Source organism: Trichosurus vulpecula, chromosome 3 (assembly GCF_011100635.1).
Source record: "Trichosurus vulpecula isolate mTriVul1 chromosome 3, mTriVul1.pri, whole genome shotgun sequence".
Classification (NCBI taxonomy): domain Eukaryota; kingdom Metazoa; phylum Chordata; class Mammalia; order Diprotodontia; family Phalangeridae; genus Trichosurus; species Trichosurus vulpecula.
Window position 1 is genome coordinate 194,520,794 of NC_050575.1, and position 23,355 is coordinate 194,544,148.

A 23,355-nucleotide genomic window follows, 5' to 3' on the forward strand; every position below is an offset into this window, starting at 1 on the left:
GAAATGTGTCTAAAAAATCCACTAAGAGTACATAAAAGGAGAGTTGCCCATGTTTTGGAAGGAATATTGTTGTGAATTCGTAAGATCATTTGGCTTTAAATCTTCTTGAAAATCATCACTGGTTGGCAGACATGCTAGTGCATTGCTCATGGCTTTGGGAATTGGATTAACCTTTCTGGAAAACAATTTGCAATCATGTAAGAAAAGTTACTATTCTTTTGAGTTTCTACTACCAGAACTACTATACTTCAAGGTGGTGGAAGAAAAAACCCACATGTATAAAAATGTTCATGTCAGCATTATTTATGATATCAAATGCTAGAAATATGTGTACTAACTGGGGACTAGTTGAATAAATTATGTCTCACAAATTCAACAAATTATTACTGTGTCACAAGAAATGATGAATATGATAACTCACAGAAACACAGCAAGACTTACATAGTGAATTAAAGCAGTAGTATCAAACTCAAATGGAAACAGGGGACACTAAGCTATATATAAAGATACTTGGGGCTACATATTGACTTAGAAAACTACATGTTAACATTATCTGTGTTCTACTGAATTTTTATTTATTTTGTTAAAAATTTTCCAATTACATTTTAATCTAAATGTCTGGCTGCACTCAAGATTGTTGAAGCTCCACATTTAACACCTCTAAATTAAAGCAAAGCAGAGGCAAAAGAATACAGAAAATGACTACAATGATGTAAAGAAAGTCAACTTGAAGAGGCAATAAAACTCTGACAAAATACATTATCAATGGTTGATGTGTTATACCATCAATGTTTTGGGACACATCCTTCCTTTTTGTTAACAATCAGTAAACTAACTCTTTGGGGAAAACATATTCTGTAGCAGTGGGTTTGTTTAGGTGTTTGGGGAATGAAGAAGAGCATATTATGTCAAAACAAAATATATCTATGCATTAAAATAAATAAACTTCCTAGAGAGTTTTAACTGCCTACAATCAGCTGTATGGATGAGAAGAAAATTACATAGTAGAAATGGAACTTCCTTGTTTTGATCACTTTCCTGGGAACAGCCAAGGAAGCAAATGCCTATATTAATAAAGGAGAAATGAAACCTTCATGCTTGGAAGAGCTTGCATGATCCTATTATCCTAAGCTTCTTGATGATGACTATAAAATACATCATTATTTGATGTTCAGGCAAAGTGTAATATAATGATGCTGTTACCTAGACTATAGGCAACTCTTTCTGGGAGAGTTGGAAGTGGATACTCAATTCAGTGCTCATTCAATGCTTACTGAACAAATGAATAAGATTCAAGTAATCAATCCATCCCTCTAATATTTTAATATACTTCCCCACTCAACTTCCAGCCTTAGATTTACACTCAAGCAGACTGAGATGATTTCTTGAATCACAATATAAAACTTATCCAAATTAAATATAAATGTGGCATAGCAGAGGCTGGTTTTGGAATCAGAATGATCTAGATTGAAATTCTGTCTCTGACCAATACTAGCTATGTCACAATGGGCAAGACATTTGATTGTTCATTACTACAAACAATTCTTTAAAACTGTAAGTTACAGGTGATTTGCCAGTAGGTACTGGTAAAGAGATTTTCCACACAAAGTGTACCCTATCTTGATGAAATCACAAGTCTAGGTGAGCAAAAATGTAATCAATCAACCACACTTTTTTAAGCCTTACCATATGCAATACAAAACAGTTCTATACATTGTGCTCTAATGTAGGCTGTTTTTCATTCGTCCTGTATATTACTTGAGTTGTAGCCCCAATGCAGTAATTAAATTTCAAATCTGAAAGTGCATTAAATATAAAATAATCTAACATCCCCATTTCTAGGTCAGGAGTAGAAAAATAATTTGCTAAAATTCCATTTGCCTAATATTATTTCAAGATCCAGCCTCCATTCTTATTAGTTGTGTAAAATAAGTTTAAAAGAATCTGAAAGGCACCAATATTTGTAAAAGCTGACAACTAGCATAGTCCAATAAACCTCCGGCAATAGAGCACTAACTGGGAACATGACAGATGGAAGGGAAAAAAGAGCTCAAGAGAGGAAGTCAAGAACAATAGAAACCTAGCTAGTCCTTTTGGGCTGGACTAGATAGATGCCTGTTATAATCTAACATTCTGCATTGATGGGATCACAGCATCTGAGATGGAGTGTAGGGTGGAGTTTATCTAACTGAATTCTCTCATATGATGAAAATGAGGCCTGGAAAAGTGAAGTGACCTGCCCAAGGTCACATAGGTAGTAAGTGGCAATATCAAACTATCCCTTGTCCTAAGGCTTCTTTTCTGCTTTGACATTTGACATTTTATATTTTATTACATGAATTATTCTATTTACTATTGCATTAACATTAATATACAATATTTATTTAATATAATAAATATAAATGTACATATTTCAATAAATAATTTAATAAAATAAAATACTTTTCCAACTCCACCTCTGCCTACTGACCTCCCTGGCTTCCTATAAGTCCCAGCTAAAATTCCATCCTTTCCTGGAAGACTTTCTCCATCACTCTTAATTCTGTTATCTTCCCACTGTTAATTATTTTCTATTGATCTTATATGTGGCTTGTTTTGTATAAGTTATGATTAATTGATTAATATTCTAAAATCTTTTTTTCAGTTTTGACAGTCTGTAACCCATGTTCTACCAGCTCTAACATTCTAATTTCTATATTCTTAGACTTCTTCCAAATCTGTTTGTCTATAATTCCATGATTTCTCCAATAAATCCAGAAGAAAAAACAAATTAACAATTACAAATTTTCTGAGGTTAATAAGAATTTTCATTTCTATTGGAAAACATATTCAATGACTGCATATGTTTTTTATCATTAATTGATAAATCACTTCAAAATCTGAAGAAAAAGTTATATCAAATGCAACAACCAAATTCTTATTTATATACAATGTATTCACCCACAAGTATAAGAAATAAGTATTTTGCTACAATAAAAACACTACACTAAACAATAAAGTTTTATTTTTCAAAAGTATTGACTTTTAAATACTTTAAAAAATTAATTTACACATTGATGATTTCACCTTAAGGCACTTGAGAGCAAAAATGTAACAAAAACTTGCTGTTTATATAACCATTATCAAGACACAAGTCTCACGGCCTCAGTTTCTTTATCTTCAAAATGGAGATGACACTTCTAGTATATATTTCAGGGTGTTATAATGAGAACTTATTGAGAACCTTAAGGTACTATAAAAATAGGACTTTCTCTCCAAGTTCACAGACATTCCTTTGAAGTTTGTGAATTCTCTTTGGGACTGAAGACCTATGGACAAAGTGAAGTAAGTCTTAACCCAAAATGGATCCCATAGAAAAAAATCTTTAAACTCACCTTCCTGCCTCAAATGTGAACCAAGTTGGATCTCGTCCATATCGCCGGAGGGCACTTAATGGCCAAGAGATGAGCTTGACTCTGGGATTCTGGATGTCCCAAAGACAGATATGCTCATATGTTATCTGCAAGGTACATTCCCCATGTACATCTAAGTTAGGAGATGGCATCAAATACACATTGAATCTCTCTGGGAGAAAAACAAAATGTTAGTCTAAAGTCCCTAGGAATTAAATATTGATGACATTGTAGGAATTTTGAGGCATTCAAAACAATTACAACACAATTCTCTATATGTTATAGAAGATTATTAAAAGAAGGTAAATCCACCCTCCATGTCTACAATCAACATTTATTCAAGGAAAAACAGATTTTTTTATGTAAGCCTCCTTCTTGACAAATATACGGATGATGCATGAAAACAGCCTGCTTATTAAAATGTAATTAAATGACTAAAATCCAACTTTTTGAAGTAAAAAGAATTTGCAAACCACAAAAGAAATGACGTGTGGCAACTAAAGGTAAAATCATTAAGAACCATCAAAATTACAACTGTTAATTTCTACTGGCAAATGGAAGTCAATTATACTTTCATCTTTGTGTTCACAATAGATGCAGGTGCACAGTAATTGGTCTTATACCTTAATTATATCAATGCTATATTGATCAACTTATAATTATCATAACTCCATGAATAAAACAGCAGCCAAAATTATTTTTAAAAGAGTTCACCCAAGTGCCCTGCACTCAATAGGGTTCCAGTGTGCCTGGAAAAATTCCAAAAGAGTTAATGGCACTACATTTACTGATGGGCTTCTTTTGACAATTTTTTGAGAAGAAACCTTTCTTTATTTATTTGATTTATAAAAAGTATTAAATCATCAAAAATATTTTGAAATATTTAACTTCATGATAAGCCATCCTAACATTCATTTCCTGCAATCAAATTATCATCCCAACCCAATATAATTATAATTTCCATTAAATAACAAATAAATCTCCATTATTCTCAGTATTATACAGTTGATTCAAGTAAGCACAAAAAATATAGCTGTAACAGGTTTCCATCTGGCTTGTTCTGCATTAAATATATTCAATCCAAAATTATAATGTGAAGTATCTGATATTAGTAAAATTTTAATCCATTTTGATATTATAATAACAACAAAGACTCACAATTATATAATACTTTACAGTTGGAAAGATGAACTGAATATATTACTTTATCTGAACCTCAAAGTAATCATGTTGGACAAGTATCATGCTACCTCTCTTTTACATATGTGGAAAGAGAGACTGGAAAAGGTGAATTGTTCAAGATCATATAGCTCGGCAGTATCCCAGTTCCAACAATTATTAGCTGTGTAACAAATCAGGCTATGCCTCTGGGGAAAAAAAATAGTATTATTTGAAAGAGAACTGAATTAGGACTCAAGACAATTGATTTCTAGTCTGAGCTCTATCACTAACTTGGGATCCTGGGCAATTCACCTCACATTTTTGTGCCTCCTTAACATCACCTATATATTCATTTTGTTTAAAAGTAAGCATTCCTAGAATGTTACCAAAATTGAACTGAAGTATATCTATAGTGAATTTCTAGTCCCAGTGGACCTTTGGTTGGAAACTTTCAAAACATTTGTAAATTCAGTATTTCTTTTACATACCACTCTGCTCTCTTTCTACACCAGTGGCCAACAGGTCAGGCTCTCCAAGGCTGATATCATTGATACGAGTTCCCAAGCATTCCATCTGCAGCACTTTACACCATTCATCCGCCTCAAGCTCTGTATAAATGCCCAGAAAATCTGCATGTAGTTATATGGCACACTTATATGGCAAAAATCAATAAGAGTATACTTCATAGGCACTGCTAAATCAGACACACCTGAGTCACAAGCAAAGGTCTTGGAGGTGTCATCGTTGAAATAAATCCCAATAGCATGTTTCTTTGTACTTTTGGGCAATCGTAATATATTCTTAACATTGTTAAGCTCTGTGACCTGAAAAAAAGAGCAGTTAGAAGTTTTAGTTACACTTCCTGAATTAAACCATGTAATGGCAGAGAGCAAAGGAGAAAATCAATCTATTATTGTATCTAACAAAAAATAGCTGCTACTTACAGAATGTTTCAAAGTTTACGAAATGCTTTCCTCACCACATCCCCATGAGCAGTGGGCCTGAATATTTATTATTGTTGTTTTTGTTGGTGTTATCTCCTGAAGTCACTTATTCATTGAGTGTTAGACGTAGGTTTCAAACCCAGATCACTTGTCCAACATTCTTTATCCTATACAACTATGAATCTGTAAATGAAAGCAGCTCAGCGGGAAGCTATGACTTTTAAAGCTCTGAATTTTTGCTTCCAATTAATTGAAGGGTAACATAAGAGGTGGTAGGAAAGATTTCAACAGTTCCTTGCTTTTAATTCTGAAGACTTTCAAACTGTTTTAAGGTAGGGAGCCTCACAATCATGATGTAACAGCAAAAGGATTGGGCAGAAACTGAGGGGTTGTAGTATTAATGTTCATTTTGTCACTACCTTATTATGTGACTTAGAGAAAATCCCCTCCCATCCCTTGGTCTCAGGTTCCTTTTCTGAAAAATCAGGCATTGGACCAGATCATTTCTAAATTCCCTTCCAATTTTTATTATTTGTGGGACTATTTTGGATGAAGAAAAAACCATTTACTAAGCACTTATTCTGTAGCAAACCCTATTTTAGATGCCAGAGAAGAAAAATCTTGAGAGAGGATTTCAAATTTTTTCTCACTTATTCCCATAGAAACTCTCATAGCCCAGAGCTTCCAAACCATAAACTTATATTTACTTACTCCAGTTTTTTTTTTTAAGATCTTTCCCTCTCTGCTAGAACTGGTTGACTTTCACCATATGCTTCATCAAAGTTCTCCTCCAGGGGGCGGAGCCAAGATGGCGGCTGGTAAGCACGGACTAGAGTGAGCTCCGTACCCGAGTCCCTCCAAAAACCTATAAAAATGGCTCTGAACCAGTTCTAGAACGGCAGAACTCACAGAACAGCGGAGGGAGGCAGGGCTCCAGCCCAGGACAGCCCGGATGGTCTCTGGGTGGGCTCTATTCCACACGGAGCTGGGAGCTGGGAGCTGGGAACGGAGTGGAGCAGAGCCCAGCCTGAGCGGCGTGGACGATCCGGACCGGAAGCCGGGCGGAGGGGGCCCTAGCGCCCTGAATACGTGAGCAGTTACCAGACCCCTCGACCCACAAACACCAAAGACTGCGGAGAAGGTTAGTGGGAAAAGCTGCGGGAGTGGAAGGAGTTCGCGGTTCGGCTTCCAGCCCCGGGGGCAGCGGAGGTGGGGCAGCTACAGCTGTTGTTACTTCCGGCTCCAGGCCCACCTGGTGGGGGGAAATAAGTGGCGGATCACAGCAGGGGTGCACAGCCTGCCGAAGATCTAAGCCCAGTCTGGACTGGGGGTCCTTGGGGAAGGAGGAGTGCGGCTCTGACAGAGCTGGCACCTCCCCCCCAAACGTAGAACATAGAACTCTGTAATCTACAAGCAGTCATACCCCACTGAAAAACTCAAGGGTCAAGTTAGTTGGTTGGGAATATGGCCAGGACGCGAAAACGCGCCCAGATTCAGTCTCAGACTTTGGATTCTTTCTTTGGTGACAAAGAAGACCAAAACATACAGCCTAAAGAAGACAGCAAAGTCATAGAGCCTACAACCAAAGCCTCCAAGAAAAACATGAACTGGCCCCAGACCATAGAAGAACTCAAAAAGGATTTGGAAAAGCAAGTTAGAGAAGTAGAGGAAAAATTGGGAAGAGAAATAAGAAGGATGCGAGAAAACCATGAAAAACAAGTCAATGACTTGCTAAAGGAGACCCAAAAAAATACTGAAAAATACACTGAAGAAAACAACACCTTAAAAAATAGACTAACTCAAATGGCAAAAGAGCTCCAAAAAGCCAATGAGGAGAAGAATGCCTTGAAAGGCAGAATTAGCCAAATGGAAAAGGAGGTCCAAAAGACCACTGAAGAAAATACTACTTTAAAAATTAGATTGGAGCAAGTGGAAGCTAGTGACTTTATGAGAAATCAGGATATTATAAAACAGAACCAGAGGAATGAAAAAATGGAAGACAATGTGAAATATCTCCTTGGAAAAACCACTGACCTGGAAAATAGATCCAGGAGAGATAATTTAAAAATTATTGGACTACCTGAAAGCCATGATCAAAAAAAGAGCCTAGATACCATCTTTCAGGAAATTATCAAGGAGAACTGCCCTGATATTCTAGAGCCACAGGGCAAAATAGAAATTGAAAGAATCCATAGATTGCCTCCGCAAATAGATCCCAAAAAGAAATCTCCTAGGAATATTGTTGCCAAATTCCAGAGCTCCCAGATCAAGGAGAAAATACTGCAAGCAGCCAGAAAGAAACAATTTGAATATTGTGGAAACCCAATCAGAATAACCCAAGACCTGGCAGCTTCTACATTAAGAGATCGAAGGGCTTGGAATGCGATATTCCGGAGGTCAATGGAGCTAGGATTAAAACCTAGAATCACCTACCCAGCAAAACTGAGTATCATGTTCCAAGGCAAAATATGGACTTTCAATAAAATGGAGGACTTTCAAGCTTTCTCAGTGAAAAGACCAGAACTGAATAGAAAATTTGACTTTCAAACACAAGAATCAAGAGAAGCATGAAAAGGTAATCAAGAAACGGAAATTGCAAGGGACTTACTAAAGTTGAACTGTTTTGTTTACATTCCTACATGGAAAGATGATGAGTATGATTCATGAGACCTCAGTATTAGGGTAGTTGAAGGGAATATGCATATATATATATGCATATATATATGTTTATGTATATATATAAGTGAATGTGTATGTATGCATGTATCTATGTGTATATGTATGTATGTGTATGTATGTGTATATATATATATATATGTAAAAGAAAGAGAGCAGACACAGGGTGAGTTGAGGATGAAGGGAAGATAGCTAAAAGAAATAAAATGAAATTAAGGGATGAGAGAGTAACTTACTGAGAGAGGGAGATAGGGAGAGATAGAATGGGGTGGATTATCTCCTATAAAGGTGGCAAGAGGAAGCAGTTCTAGGAGAGGAGGGGAGTGGGCAGGTGAGGGGGGAATGAGTGAACCTTGCTCTCATCAGATTTGGCCTGAGGGGGAATACCATACATACTCAGTTGGGTATCTTACCCCACAGGAAAGAAGAGGGAGGAAGATAAAAAAAAATAAAAGGCAGGGGGATGATGGAGTGGAGGGCAGATGGGGGTGGAGGTAATCAAAACAAACACTTTGGAAAGGGGACAGGGTCAAGGAAGAAAATTCAATAAAGCGGGATGGGTTGGGAAGGAGCAAAATGTAGTTAGCCTTTCACAACATGAATATTGTGGAAGGGTTATACATAATAATACATGTGTGGCCTAGGTTGAATTGCTCAACTTCTTAGGGAGGGTGGGTGGGAAGGGAAGAGGGAAGGGAATTTGGAACTCAAAGTTTTAAAATCAGATGTTCAAAAACAAAAAAACTTTTTGTATGCAACTAAAAAATAAGATACACAGGCAATGGGGCGTAGAAATTTATCTTGCCCTACAAGAAAGGAAGGGAAAAGGGGATGAGAGGGGAGGGGGGTGATAGAGGGGAGGGCTGACTGGGGAACAGGGCAACCAGAATATAAGCCATCTTGGAGTGGGGGGGAGGGCAGAAATGGGGAGAAAATTTGTAATTCAAACTGTTGTGAAAATCAATGCTGAAAACCAAATTTGTTAAATAAATAAATTGCATTTAAAAAAAAAAAAAAGTCCTCCTCCAAATATTTTAGATCTTATTATACAATAGTCCATATAAGGTTGAAATAAAATGATTTTGAAACATGATCTCTTCCATTTAGGATAAAATGGAGGAAAGAAAGGCATATGCCAATGCCGGAAATGCAGGGAGAACTCGATGAGTCAGAATCCAATTATGTGCCTTGTAAATTAATCACAATGCCAACCAATTCAACATTCATCCTACAAACCCCCCACATACACACACACACACACACACACACACACACACACACACACACACATATACAGAAGTAAGTGAAACTAAAAGAATTTACAAAGTCTTGAGTTTTTATGATTCTAAGAGAACTTGTATTTGTTAAACTCTTATTCAACATACATTTATTAAATATCTACAATAGGTGCCAAATAATGCCCTCCATTGCCAATCTCAAACTAACACAAAATACAGCCTTTACAGATCTACCAATATTATCCTGTAATATGGAAACTTCCCTTAGATTTTCTCTCCAAGTTCTAATCCATGGTTTCTATTTTTTTTTTTTGAGTGTGTGAGTCATGAACACATTTGGCAATCTGGTGAAGTTTATGGATTCCACCTCAGAATAAAGTTTTTAAGAACACAGGATTACAAAGAAAACCAATTATATTAAGGTGCAATTTTCAAAAAAACTTGGAAAGTTCATGAACTTCCAGATTAAGAACCTGTAATCTAACCTGTAACCCTGTGATACAATCAAACTTTCTTCTAGTAACTGGGCATTTTGAACAAAAGTACTGTCTTCCCTCTTTGAGGTTAAAATGGTTAAAGCCTTCTTCATATTACAATCCTTTAATGATGTGATTAAGATGACAAATTAAGAAGACAACACAATAGTAAGGAACAGTCTTCAGGTGACATAATGGGAAAAGGAAATAATGTATGCTGCCTTTTGAAGACAGTATTATAATAAGTCAATGATTACACCTGTGGAAGTCTGTGAACAGTACATAACAATGGACAAAGAATCAAAAAGCTGTTAATAGAAACTATGCTCCCATGTCATTGCAATCCTTGAAATGAAAGCACATAGAAGAATCTAACCCAATAAAACACTAAGCCGGAAAATGAAAATCTGTCTTTTCTAGACCCAAGCACGAATTTCCTACAAGTATAACAGCCAGTGCTAATGAGTTGTCTTAGGTCTTCAGCTCATTTTATACAAAGCCCTTGTTTCAGCCAGTCAGAAACTATTTTTATATCCACTTTAGAGTGGAAAATGGTTCCCACACATTCAAAGGTATTTTTTGAAGCTAAAATGGCACATAAGAATTTTAATTTTAATACAATTTTAACATTATTTGTAATAGATCACTTAAGTTTGATTTTTATACCCTATGTTGACAATATTTCAATCTGACATGACATACTGGGGATATGATAAATCAATTTTGAATGATATTAATAACTTTATCATATTAATAACTTAGAAAAATGTTAAATTTAACAAAATAATATCTGCTTATGTGTCACATTCCATTTTTTTTAAAATCTAGGTTATTATATTTTGTTCATCAAATTATATATTTATGAATTCATAGCCAATGTATATTTTACTTTTTTTGATTCTGCTTTGGTCAGTGAATCACTGCATATAAGTATCTCCACAGGTTCTGGACTATTCTTTACATTTGTCACATTTCTTACAGCACAATATTATTCTATTACATTGCTCAAATCCAATCTGTCCAGTCCAACAAACATCCATTAAGAACCTAAGATGTTCAAGGCTTGATGTCAGGACCCAAGGATATAGCCAAGATAAAAACAGTCTCTGCCTGCAAGAAACTTACATTGTATTAGAGGAACACGTCATGATGAAAGAGAAGTTATCAGATGATATTTTGAGGAGTAATGGGGCACAACTTAGTCAGCTATCAATTTAATTATAAATGTACATAATTGCATATAAGGGCTGTTTCTATTTTTTATTACATATTATACCATTATGAATAGTGTTGTATACATAAGACTTTTTTCTCCTTTCTAATATGACTCTAGTCATGGAATCACTGGTTTGAAGTATATGATTGGTTTTGAAACTTTGATGGCATGCTGAAGGATTGTGCTCCAAAAAGTTTGTACATATCAATAGCCCTATATCATGGCTTTCATAGAATATAAAGAACACTTTAAGTTTATTTTTAGTTTCTATTCATGGCTCATCTTCATATCCCAGGTTAACCTTAAATCTTTTGATATCAATAAATCAGTAAACATTTATTAAGTATCTAATATATGTCAGGCACTGTGCTAAGTACTAGGGATCAAAAAAGGTAAAAGACACCCCCTGCTATCAAAGAGTTTACAGTCTAATAGGGGAGACAACATGTGAACAAATATATACAAAACAAGCTATATACAGAATAAATAGGGAGTATTTTTTATTTTATCCTGAACTTAAGAAAGCATTTCCATAACACAGTAAAATGGGAAAAAAAAAAGATGATTGTACATGAAACTGCAAATTCATTAGCACAACTGAAGGAACTAATAAGAGGGGTTAGAGAAGACTTCCTGTAGAAGATGAGATTTTAGTTGGGACTTCAAGGAAATTAGGGAGGTCAGCAGGCAGACTGGAGGAGGGTGAGCATCCTAGGCATGGGGGACAGCAAAGAAAAATAACAGAGCTAAGAAGCATGTGATTTTCTCTATGTGAAGAAAGGGATTCATTAGTTACAGAAAACGAAAAGCATTTGAACTATCCCTGGGATTCTCTCTTCTTTTCCCTTTCTCTAGTCAACATAAAGACTATTAAGTCTAACCTGTGTTCACCTTGCATGGGTCAGACCTAAATTTCAGTACATATGGTAAGGGTCGGATGATCAAGTATGTAAAGATGGAAGAGATCAAATTCTTCTCACTTTATATATGAGGAAACTGAAACCTAGGGAAGCTGACTAGCTCAGGTTCCCATAGGAAGTTAAGCATCAGAGGTGAGATTTGAATCCAGGTCCTCTGAATCCAAAGTCAGTATTTTTTCCCACCACTGCACTGTACTTTAGAGGTAAGAAGATCACAGCCAATAAAACATAGTTCTTCTGGAACCACATTTCCTATAACCAGCCAAGAATTTGTCCTAAAGGATTCTACCTTTAGTTACCAAGATGTTAGCTCAGACCTATAGGGCAATTTCATCAAGACAGCACATGCTATCACTCCTCAATCAGGAAATGAATCATGAATGAAGGGTAGGCTAGTAAAGTTGAACCTCCCCAAGACAACTTCTTTGATTAAGAGATTCCAATCTGGCTGGAGCATTCTTGTCTTTTGACTATCTACCCTCTATGAAGAGCCATTCTAGAGAGCTAAGCTAAAGATGGATTCTTTCAGACATTAAATTTTTCTCTCTAAATTGAGCTGACACATTGATCATAATATCAAGTAATCTGTTGTATCCTATTTACTTTGAGAGGCTACCCAATATTACCATCAGTGGTTTCTGAGAAGTGATATAAAACATGTTTTAGGACATGAGTGACTAGAAGCATCTAGGTGACACAGAGCACTGGACCTAGAGTCAGAAAGACCCAACTTGAAATCCAGAGTCAAACATTTACTACCTAGGTGATCCTAGGTAGTAAATCACTTGACCTTTGTCTGTCTCAGTTTCCTCACATCTAGAATGAGGAAAATAAAAATAATATCACCTACCTCTCAGGGTTGTTGTGAGAATAAAATGAGGTAATATCTGTGAAGTACTTTGCAAACCTTAAAGTGCTATGTAAATGCTAGCTATTATTATGAACTTTTATTAGAAAAATAGATGTAGTCATCTAACAAGAGCAAGGGATAACCGGTAGACAGCCAAATGGTGCATTGGTATCTATGAAATATTAAATAACATGGAGGAACACACATATATACACTGCATTGTTTTATGGAAATTTTATGGAAAGACATAGACAAGAATTACACAGAATGAGGAAATATGGATGGGCTTCCATTGGCAGTACCCATACATGAGATTATGGATTTGTTACAATGCCTAAGTAAACAACTTCATGGTTTGGCCATACCTTAATTACTACAGCGTAGATCAGGTAACTCAAATTGGAAATATGTAGGCACAACTTATTTTGTGCCTGTCTCCAGAAGTGCCTTATCACCTGACTTGCTAGTTAGAAGAACGGTTAATTGAATCAATACTAGGCCTCCAGTCAGTTGTTGCTCCTAAAGAGATTTCACTAGATTTATCACTGTAACAACAATGTTGCTAGAAACTGCTGTAGGGGTGTAAGACCCAACAAGACCAGCAACAAGAGCTGCTAGCACAGGTTCTTTGATCTGCTTTTCTAAGGAAAGCAACCTTAAGGGGTTAACAATCTCACTTTAATCAAACATACAAACACCATTCACTTAGTTCAGGGGGAAAAGCCAGCACCCTGAACTTCAGAGCAAATACAAATAGAAATTACAAAAAGAAAATATCAACAGATCAAATAACACAATTCAACAGACAGGCTTTGTCTGATCAAGATATCACATACACAGTTACCAAAAAGAGAAGCACCAACATTTGGATTTCCTTCAAAGCCGAGGGCTCCAGTGGCTACCCAAAGTCTCCACATCAACACTTTTCCACTGAGTGAGAGTCCCAAACAAAACACTAACTCTGAGTTTACATGCCCTGTTCAGGGCCTTAAGGCTTCACACCTAATCAGGAAAAGGGTGTGGGCCTAGGGCTTAGCACATAGTAAAACTTAATCAAAGGCACTTGATTACTGAGATTACATTCTCAAAGAGAAAAGAGTAAAAGAGTCCCACCCTAATTACCATACCATCACTAATATGAAACTTAGATGTAAAGTAGTACAACTTTTTCATTTTACCCAGGAGGAAATCAAGACTCACAGAAGTTAATTGATTTGCCATAAATGGCATAGCTACTCTTGTGTGAAGGTCAGGATTTGACTCAGGTCTTCTGAAAACCAAGTTAGCACTACATCACCTTCTCCATGAACTTCTTTCTTTTGAATTGAAATGTCCTCTACTAAATTGAGACTGATTTCAATTTCATGGACATCTTTACTGAAGGAGAAGGACTTTTACAGGAAGCACCTGAGTAAAATGTATGTCTTTGAGGATGTCTTTGTTCTGAGAAGAATTTTACAGCACTGAGGAAGAAAATCTGGAGAAATGCAACCAAGGAGGATGTACCAGTGTTATTAACTCATTTCAAAGGTCAAGCAGTCATCCAGAAAAATTCTTTTCCACTTGCCCAGAGGCACAGTAATAGATTTCAACAAAAATTAGATAAAGCTTCAGGTCACACTTGAAATTCTATAGACTACCCATTTGAATAGTTGAATTTCTTTCCTTTTTTTCTCCTTTGGCAAATGCATTTTGCCTGTTAGAAAGACACCAATGTATATCCATTTCTCCTAAGCAAGATCTTAACCTTGCTTTTGCATTATGGTTATTTTTAAAATAAAATAAAAACCCTTGGCTTACTCAACAGGGTATAGTAAAAACTTCACCGGATTTGATATTAAACTAGACTCTACCCTGGATAACAATGAGCAAATCCTATGCCCTATCTAAGCCTCAGTTTTCTCATATATAAGGGTGAGGGGGGGACCTGCTGTTTTCTAAATTTCATTTAAGTTCTAAATCATATTACCTTATTGTCCCAGAGAGTGGTTTTAATTGAGATCTAGTTCCTCACAGCTCTCTAAGGGAGTCAGGAAACTATTATCATTCTATTATTCATCTCAGTGTGGAACCTGTAAACCATAAAGCAATGAGCTTAAATTTAATTTCTGGCAAAATTCTAGAATCATTTTCAAGGGGATGGTTTGTGAGTACCTAGAAAGGGAAGCAATGATGAAAAGCCAGCATGATTTCAAGAAGGATAGATCATGCCAGACACAGCTTATTTCCTTTTTTCACACTTTAACTAAACTGATCCATCAGAGGAATGCTATAGATATAGAATTTTTAATGTTAACAAAATATTTCACACAGTTTCTCATGTTACACAGATGAATATGCTGGAGAGATATGATAGTACTCTAAAGTGGCTTTAGAACTGATTAGATAATTAGACACAAAAAGTAGTGATTAAAAGGTCAAAGATGATTGGTAGGGAGGTCTCTAGAGGAATATCCCAGGAATCTGTCCTTGGTCCTACTCTGTTCAACCTATTTATCAATGGGTTGGGTAAAAACACAGATGCCATGCTTGTCAAATGTGCAGATGGCAAGATATTTAGAGGTATTTTTGACATATTGGATGACTGTGTTTTGCTCCAAATAGAATTCAAAAGGTTAGAACAATGGGCAAAAATAAGATGAACAATAAGGATAAAACTATAGTTGGGTTCTAAAAACCAACTTCACAAACACAAAATTGAGGAAGCATAGCTAGGTAACAGTTCCAATTTTAAAAGACATGGAGATTTTAATTGAATGAAATCTAAAAATGCATCAACAGTATAACATGATAACCAAGAATATTTAATGCTCTCCTACATTGCACTGGAAGAGGCACTGTGACCAGGATGAACAGCAATAGTTGCATATTACTCTACGGTGGTCAGGCCACATCTGGAATGCTGTGTTCAGTTCTCAGAAAAATAAGCTGCAGAATAACTAGAAGCAAGTGACTAGGATGGTGACGAAACAAGAGGATATGTGTCATCCAAGTATTGGTTGAAAGAATTCTGGATATTTAGCCAGGAGAAAGAAAACTTATAAAATATAATTTATTTTAAGTATTATATATACATATATATATATATATATATATATATATATATATATATATATATATATATATATATATATAATAGCTATCTTCCATTATTCAAAGAGTTGTCACACGGAAGAATCATCAGACTCATTCTACTTAATCCTGAAGTTAATCAATAGGAGCTACAGAGAGGCAGATTTAGACTTGACGTAAGGAAAAAATTTGAAGTAAATGGAGCTATTAAGGAATAGAATGAGTAATGAGTTCCCCCTCATTGGTGGTCTTCAAATGGGGATTGGATGATCACTTGATGGAAATGCTATAGAAGGGATGCTTGTTTAGGAATAAGGTAAACTAGATGATCTTTTATCTTATCTGTTAGATTCAGTGATATCAATTGAAGTGATTTTTCCTACTTATTACATTGCTTCTCTGTATGGATACAAATAGAATATTCATCGATTATGAAGTAAACAGCCTCAGCAAACCTGGCATCTTTGCTACCTGAAACACAAAAATATAAACCAGTCACCCTCATTCTGCTTAGTCCAAAGTCACTTCATTTGGCAAAAGGATCATCAATCAATAATCATTTATTAAGTTCCTAATGTGTGCCAGACAGCGGGGGTATAGAGGCAAAGATGCAACACTCCCTGCCACAGGGAGCTCACATTCTACTGTTAGAAACAGCATGTGCACATATTAGTGAATACAAAGTAACCGACAAAAGGACAGTAACAGTAAGCTGGCAGGATCAGAAAAGGCCTCAGGAAGCGTGTCTGGAGATGAGCTTTGAAGGAAGCTCGGAATGATTTGACTTAAAGGGGATGAAAAAGTACATCCCAGGCATGGGACAAGCTGTACAATGTCATAGATATGGGAGAAGGAATGTTGTATAAGAGGAACAAGTGAGTAAGTCCATTTCACTGGGCCACAGGATTTGTAAAGAAATGTGATGTATAATAAGATTGGAAAGGCAGGTGAAAGCCAGATTGTGAATGGTCTTAAATGTCAAACATAGAAGTATATATTTTATCCTGCAAACAATAAAGAGTCACTGGAGTTTTTAAGCAGGGAAATAGCATTCCTAATGGCTTAGGAATATCAATTTGATAACTCCACGTAAGATAGATTGCAGGGGAGAGACTTGAGGAAGAGAAAACAATTAGGAGACTATTACAATATTCTTAGAAGGAAGTAATAAAGGCCAAAAGAGGGAAGAGAACTGGACTATGTAATATTCTTCAACAGACAGAGTCATTCATCCATTAATATAACATATGCTTATTAAAGTTCTAAAGTTTGGGGCAGTTAGGTGGCGCAGTGAGTAGAGCACCAGTCCTGGAGTCAGGAGGACCTGAGTTCAAATCCGGCCTCAGACACTTGACAAACTTACTAGCTGTGTGACCTTGGGCAAGTCACTTAACCCCAATTGCCCTGCCTTCCCCCCTCAAAAGAAAATAAAAAAAAAAGTTCTAAAGTTTGCCAAGGACTATGTTCAGCCCCAGGGATACAAAGGTATATGAAACAGCCATGAAATTTACAAACCAAGTTTGGGGTGTGGCAATGAAAAAGGAATGAGAAAACCTGGATAAAAATAACTAAAATTCAAAGAAGAGTTAAATAAAGGTAAAGGAGATACTTGGGCAAATAAAGTGCATGAAAATTCTGAGGAAGAAGAAAGAGATCGCTTTCATCTGGAGGCCTGGAGTGAAGGAGGCAGTGATAAGACCAGATTCCTGGAGGATATCTAGTCCTCTGCCTCTTATCTCTGCTAAAAATCCAAATAAGTTTCAAAAGATTTTAAACTTTTCCTGTGTCCTGCTGGCAGATGACTCTCTGGAACTGGAGTCTGAATGGCTATAGACAGAAATACACCTAATAATTTACTTTTTCTCATTCAGTTATAACTCAGAAATTTTTGAGTGGTTTCCTAAAAATGTTTTCACTGGTAATATCAGGCAATAGATTAACCTAGAAATGTACTGATCCTAAGGTTTGAGCTTTTTGTCATATAGTTGTCATTTTCTGAAGTCCCATTGAACTTCTCCCAAGTAACCACTCCCATAGACATCCAACTCTATGTATAGCTCTGTATAACTGACAACAGAGGACCTGAGTTTAATTCCTTTACTAGCTGTGAGATTTTGAGCAATATATTTGACCTCTCAGCCTCAGATAACTCTTCTGTAAAATAAAGATGCTGGACTACATGGTCTCTTCCAACTCTAAGTCTTCTTATTCAAATTCCCTAGGAGTTAAAGTCTTAGCTTTACCACTCTCTGAGTATGATGTCATGCAAATCACTTAACTTCTCTGGCATAAGATGATTCAAAATGGAGATACTAACTGTTATTTCCTCATTTTGGTCCATTGGGCCTATCAACTTTGAATATGTGTTTCCAAGGGACTGAATGTCTGTTGTACAAAGACAAGCCTAGCCTTATGTAGAAATGTTGGATAAGTTCAATCAACAATTAATAAATTAATCAATAATTATTTATTAGGTACCAACTATGTACCAGGAATCATGATAGAGACTGGAGATACAAACAGCAAGTGTGTGTGTGTGTGTGTGTGTGTGTGTGTGTGTGTGCACATGAGTATATGTCCTCAAGGAACTTACATTCTATAATTACCAATTTTGATAAACAATGACCTTTTCAAATACATAAATCTCAATGACTATTAAGTCCTAGACAGTCTTAATTAGTGGAGTAAATACTCACATCGAAGAAATCATAGATCATTAGAGTATTAAAGTACTATTTGTTTGCAAAATGAAGATTAAATTATACAATTTTTATGGTTCTTTATAATTCTAAAACCTGTGATTTTGTATATTTTTCCTCTTTGAAAGGCATGGGAAAGTGCAATGGCCAACTAGGAAAAACAAATTCCATTACTCATTTGGCCTTTTTGACAACAGCTACTCTTGAATCTGTTGACTGGACCATTATAGATAGATATATAGACAAACAGACAGACAGATAGATAGATAGCATCTACATGTAAATACATAAGCATTCATGTGGCATATATGTGTGTGTGTGTGTATATATATATATATATATATATATATATGTATGTACGTATGTAAATTACAGTCTCAAGAACATTTAAACCACTTTCCTAAGCACCCTCTCTTTAACAAAAGCTTTTGTGGAAGATGGTGAAAATGTCCTGGCTTGCATTTCCTTTTTCTCATTGTATGTTTAATTTTTTTTCAATTAACAAAAGTTTATTTTTTTTCTTCCTTCCATCCTTTCCCCCACCATTAAAAAAGAAGAAAAACAAAACCCTTGCAACAAATACACATAGTCAAGCAAAACAAATTCCACATGGACCATGCCCCTCAGTATATGTTTTATTCTACACCCTGAGTCCATCACCTCTCTGTTAGGAAGCAGGTAGCATGTTTCATCATTCATCATTGGCCTTCTGAAATCATGGTTGGTCATTGCACTGATCAGAGTTCTTAAAGATTTCAAAGTTGTTTGTTTTTATAGTGCTGTTATTGATAAATAGTTCTTCTGGTCACTTCTCTATAAGTTCCCACAAATCTTTTCAATTTTCACAGAAATTGTCATTTTCCTCATTTCTTACAGTAAAATAGTCTTCCATTGTATTTATTAATTTGTTCAGCCATTCCTCAAACAACAGGTATCTTATTAGTTTGCAGTCCTTTGTTCCTACAAAGAGTGCTAGGTTGCATTTGTTAGATTAAAGATGGAAACTGACATACAGTGAACATTATCTGTGGCATGCTTTTGAAACCTATGCACAGGTAGGAAGAGTAGGAGTGTATGAAGATTATTCTGAGCAAAAACTTTTTGTTCACTTTCTCTATGATGTACTCCATTTCTCAAATCCTTTCTTTCATGAGACACTTAATTGTGCTTCGTGGTTCAAAGAAATGAAATTTCAGACTGAGGTTTACCTCTTGCTCCCTCTTAATCTTGCCTATGATGCAATTCCCCTAGAATTTCAGACAGATTCTATATGCTGTTCTACAACTATAAGGAAACTTTGAGAAGAAAAATGAAAATATGAAAGCAGAGGCTCTATACAATGGCTCCATATGAAAGAAAGTGCACTAGAATTTAGAGAAAATAGGATAGAAACAATCATTTTTCTTTCTTTTAAGACCCAGCTCAGGGCCCATTTCAACAATAAAGTCTTCTTCTACTGTTCTAGCCTATATTGACCACCCAAACTCCTTCCCAGAACAAGAAAGGAGAATTAAAGGTGCCTTAGAAATTATATAACCCAAATGGACTCATTTTAAACCTGGGAAAACTGAGACTCAGATTGGGAAAATAGCTTATCGAATGTTAGCTAGCAGCAGAGCCAGAACTAGCATCCCAGATCTCCTAACTTCCTGTCCAGTACCCTTCGCCATTGCTCATGAAGACTCCCACATAAACATCTGAGGCTGGGACTTAATTTTTACTGCTATGTGCAGAGGTATATACATGGGTTCCCATGAATTAAGGCCACGAATCATTTTGTGAGTATGAATAAGCCATGCTACACTCAGATCCAGTTTACATAGCCACTGAATTTAAGAAGGATCCTCAATATACATCCTTTAATCATTATGCTGAGTTCTATTTCTCTGATTCTCAATTTCAGACAAAATGCTTTAAGATTACAATTCTTTAAAAGGAGACATTTCTCAATATATTTAATACATCTTTTTATTTTATGTCCAATTAGGAATTCCCCAAAATGTCTGCTAAATTATTTTGGCTGTTTAAAGCCATACATGAGGTGGCTTATTCATAATAAATGATAGTGTTCATTAAAATAAATGTTTAACAGCCAATAATTAACAAAGTGGCCATACTTAAAAAGTTTAATTTGCTACCAATACAGTTTTGCATTAACAACTTGGAAAACAATTACGAATTACACAATTCAATTTTCCAAATGGATTATTTTGTAACTAGACAGAGAGACTGTTTGAATTACTCTTGGTGTTTCAAAGAAAGATTAATACAATCGGATTAAAATCCAGATTCCCTTGAGGATTCGGTATATTCCTGTCAGATTTATGCAATTAGTTGGTATTGTGTTGGAATATTATTTCTGCTTCTGGTACACTACAAAGTCAAAAGCCATTTAAAGAAACAAGAATTTGATGCCCAATTTTTTCCTCTCATTTTGCTTATGGTAATTTACAGATGATGATTTATTTATGTTTACCAAATGAAAACAAGATTGCTACCTAAAAGGCAATTTTCTGCCTTGCTTTTGTAGTCTGTAGCCTAATTATTTTTTCCCCTTATGGGACTGAATGAATTAAGTGAGCAATTCACTTTGCGTATGCAAATTGCAATGCTCTGTAGAAGCTCCAAATTACTTCATTCTAAAAAAAAAATAGCCATCATCCTCAAAATGCAGACCATAAACTACTTCAGATTTGGAATTATGTTTAGAAAAAATGAAGCAAGGTAATAATTTATGGAAGAGACTCTTTTACTGGCCAATAGTTACTCATTTTATAACCATTAATAAAGCAACTAATTGATATTAATTTTATTTACTGAAAATTTTTAAAGAAATCTTCATATAGCTAGATGATGAAGTGGATAGTGCTGGACATGGAGTCAGGAAGGCCTGGGTTTTAATCTCACTCCAGATATTTCCTAGCTCAGTGTGACATTGGGGAAGTTACTTATTCTTTCTCAGCCTAAGTTTACTCATCCGTATGGTGGAGATAATAACAGCACCTAGTTCACAGGATTACTGTGAGGATTGAAAGAAATAATACATTTAAAACTGCTTTGCAAACCTCAAAACACTATGTAAATGTTAATCATTTATTATTACTATTATTACTATCATTATGCCTTGAAATTTAAAGTCTAATAAGCATAGGCACTAAGTCCATACATGAATTAAATATTTCCACACATTTTTGGACACTTTAGTACAAAATTAAACAAAAAAGTTGGAGGGACAGAATCCATGATTTTGTCAATATAAGATAGCCAGTATGGAAGTTCCTAACACTTAAGCAGATCCACAACATATCTGTAACTTTTTTGTCTTAGAGAATTAGCTTTGGGGCTGAGTTAAAGAACTTACATATGGTCACATAGCTAGTGTGTATGAGAGGGTGCACTTCAACCCAAACCTTCTTCCATAGTCCAAAGTCATGCCTCCATCAACTACACCATGGCTCCTCTCAATGTTTTTTTTTTTTTACTTTTTTTCCTTTTGTCTGCTTATGTACAACTGGAACAGACAATGTTTAGTTCAATGAGATAGGTATTATGAAGAAGAAAAGCTGAAGAAACTCAGTCAGACATGGCCCATTAGCAGGTACAAATCTGCACCCAGATTGTAAAAGTCGCATTGGAAATTCAAAGAAAAAATAAATAAAAACAATACACTTTTCAAAGGTATCTCTACAACAGCAATGCAATAGATAGAAAAAAGAGAGCCAGTAAAACAAATGGATCCTTAAATTATACCATGTCCTATGTAACTGGAATGGTTTTACAGATTTTATCATTTATTTTATAGACAAAAAAACTGAAAACCTGAGAGGCATGGCAACTGGTCCTAAGTCAAACAGCCAACAGATCCAAGATTCTCTCTTGAGGATAAATTCTAGTTGAATTGTACCACCTGCCTCTTATCACTAAATTGGGGGATGAGGGTGGGACCAGTCAGCTATTCTAGAATTTAAAATAGAATCTAAATTTGCACCCAGACCACAAATGTCTCTGTACCACAATAGGCAACCGCTGCTCTCAAGTTCAAGCTAAATAAGCATTTAAGGAATCCATCAGTCAAGTGGAAAATAAAAAAAAAAAAGATTTAAACTAGCATCTTAAATCGTCTACCAGAATAAATTCCAAAAGGATAAACTATCTAAATATAAAATGTCACACTGTTAAGAAGAGAATGGGAAGTTATATTGCTTTCACAAATATAGAGAGGGAAATTCATATCCAGACAACAGTTAGAAAAGATTATAAAGAGCAAAATAGAAAATGTCAATTATTTAAAATTAAAAGGGGTTTCTAAAAGTAAAAGCTTTTTAGCAGCTAGAATCAGAAAAACACACATAGATGGAGCAGTAAATCTTTGCATTAAATAATATCAGATAAAAGTCTGACATTAAAAATCTAGAATGAGTTGTCATAAATCTATTAGATTAAGAGTCATGCCATAATAGGAAAATGGTCAAAGAGTATCAGTAGTCTGCAAAAGAACAAATAAAAACTAGGAATAAACACCTAAAAATTGTTCTCAATCACTAATAATCTAAGAAATTCAAATTAAAATGACCCAGGAATATCATCAGCAACCAACAGTGTTAACAAGGATGAGAAAAGATGGGAAAATTCATTTTTGTATGGGATGTGGAAAGAGAAGGATACTAATTCACTTTTGAGGAGAAACAGGGTAAAAAGAGAGGGGGGAAGA

At 35.5% G+C, this 23,355-nt stretch overlaps 1 protein-coding gene across 1 annotated transcript in view; it reads right to left on the reverse strand.

The window, feature by feature from the left end:
• DOK5 (docking protein 5) overlaps positions 1–23,355 on the reverse strand; it is a 156,886-nt gene that overhangs the window by 45,437 nt on the left and 88,094 nt on the right. Inside the window, exons 3-5 of the mRNA XM_036751079.1 lie at positions 5,263–5,377; positions 5,042–5,161; positions 3,375–3,564 (exon numbers count right to left, since the gene is read on the reverse strand). Of these exons, the coding sequence (XP_036606974.1) occupies positions 3,375–3,564; positions 5,042–5,161; positions 5,263–5,377 (425 nt within the window). The remainder of the gene's footprint in view (positions 1–3,374; positions 3,565–5,041; positions 5,162–5,262; positions 5,378–23,355) is intronic.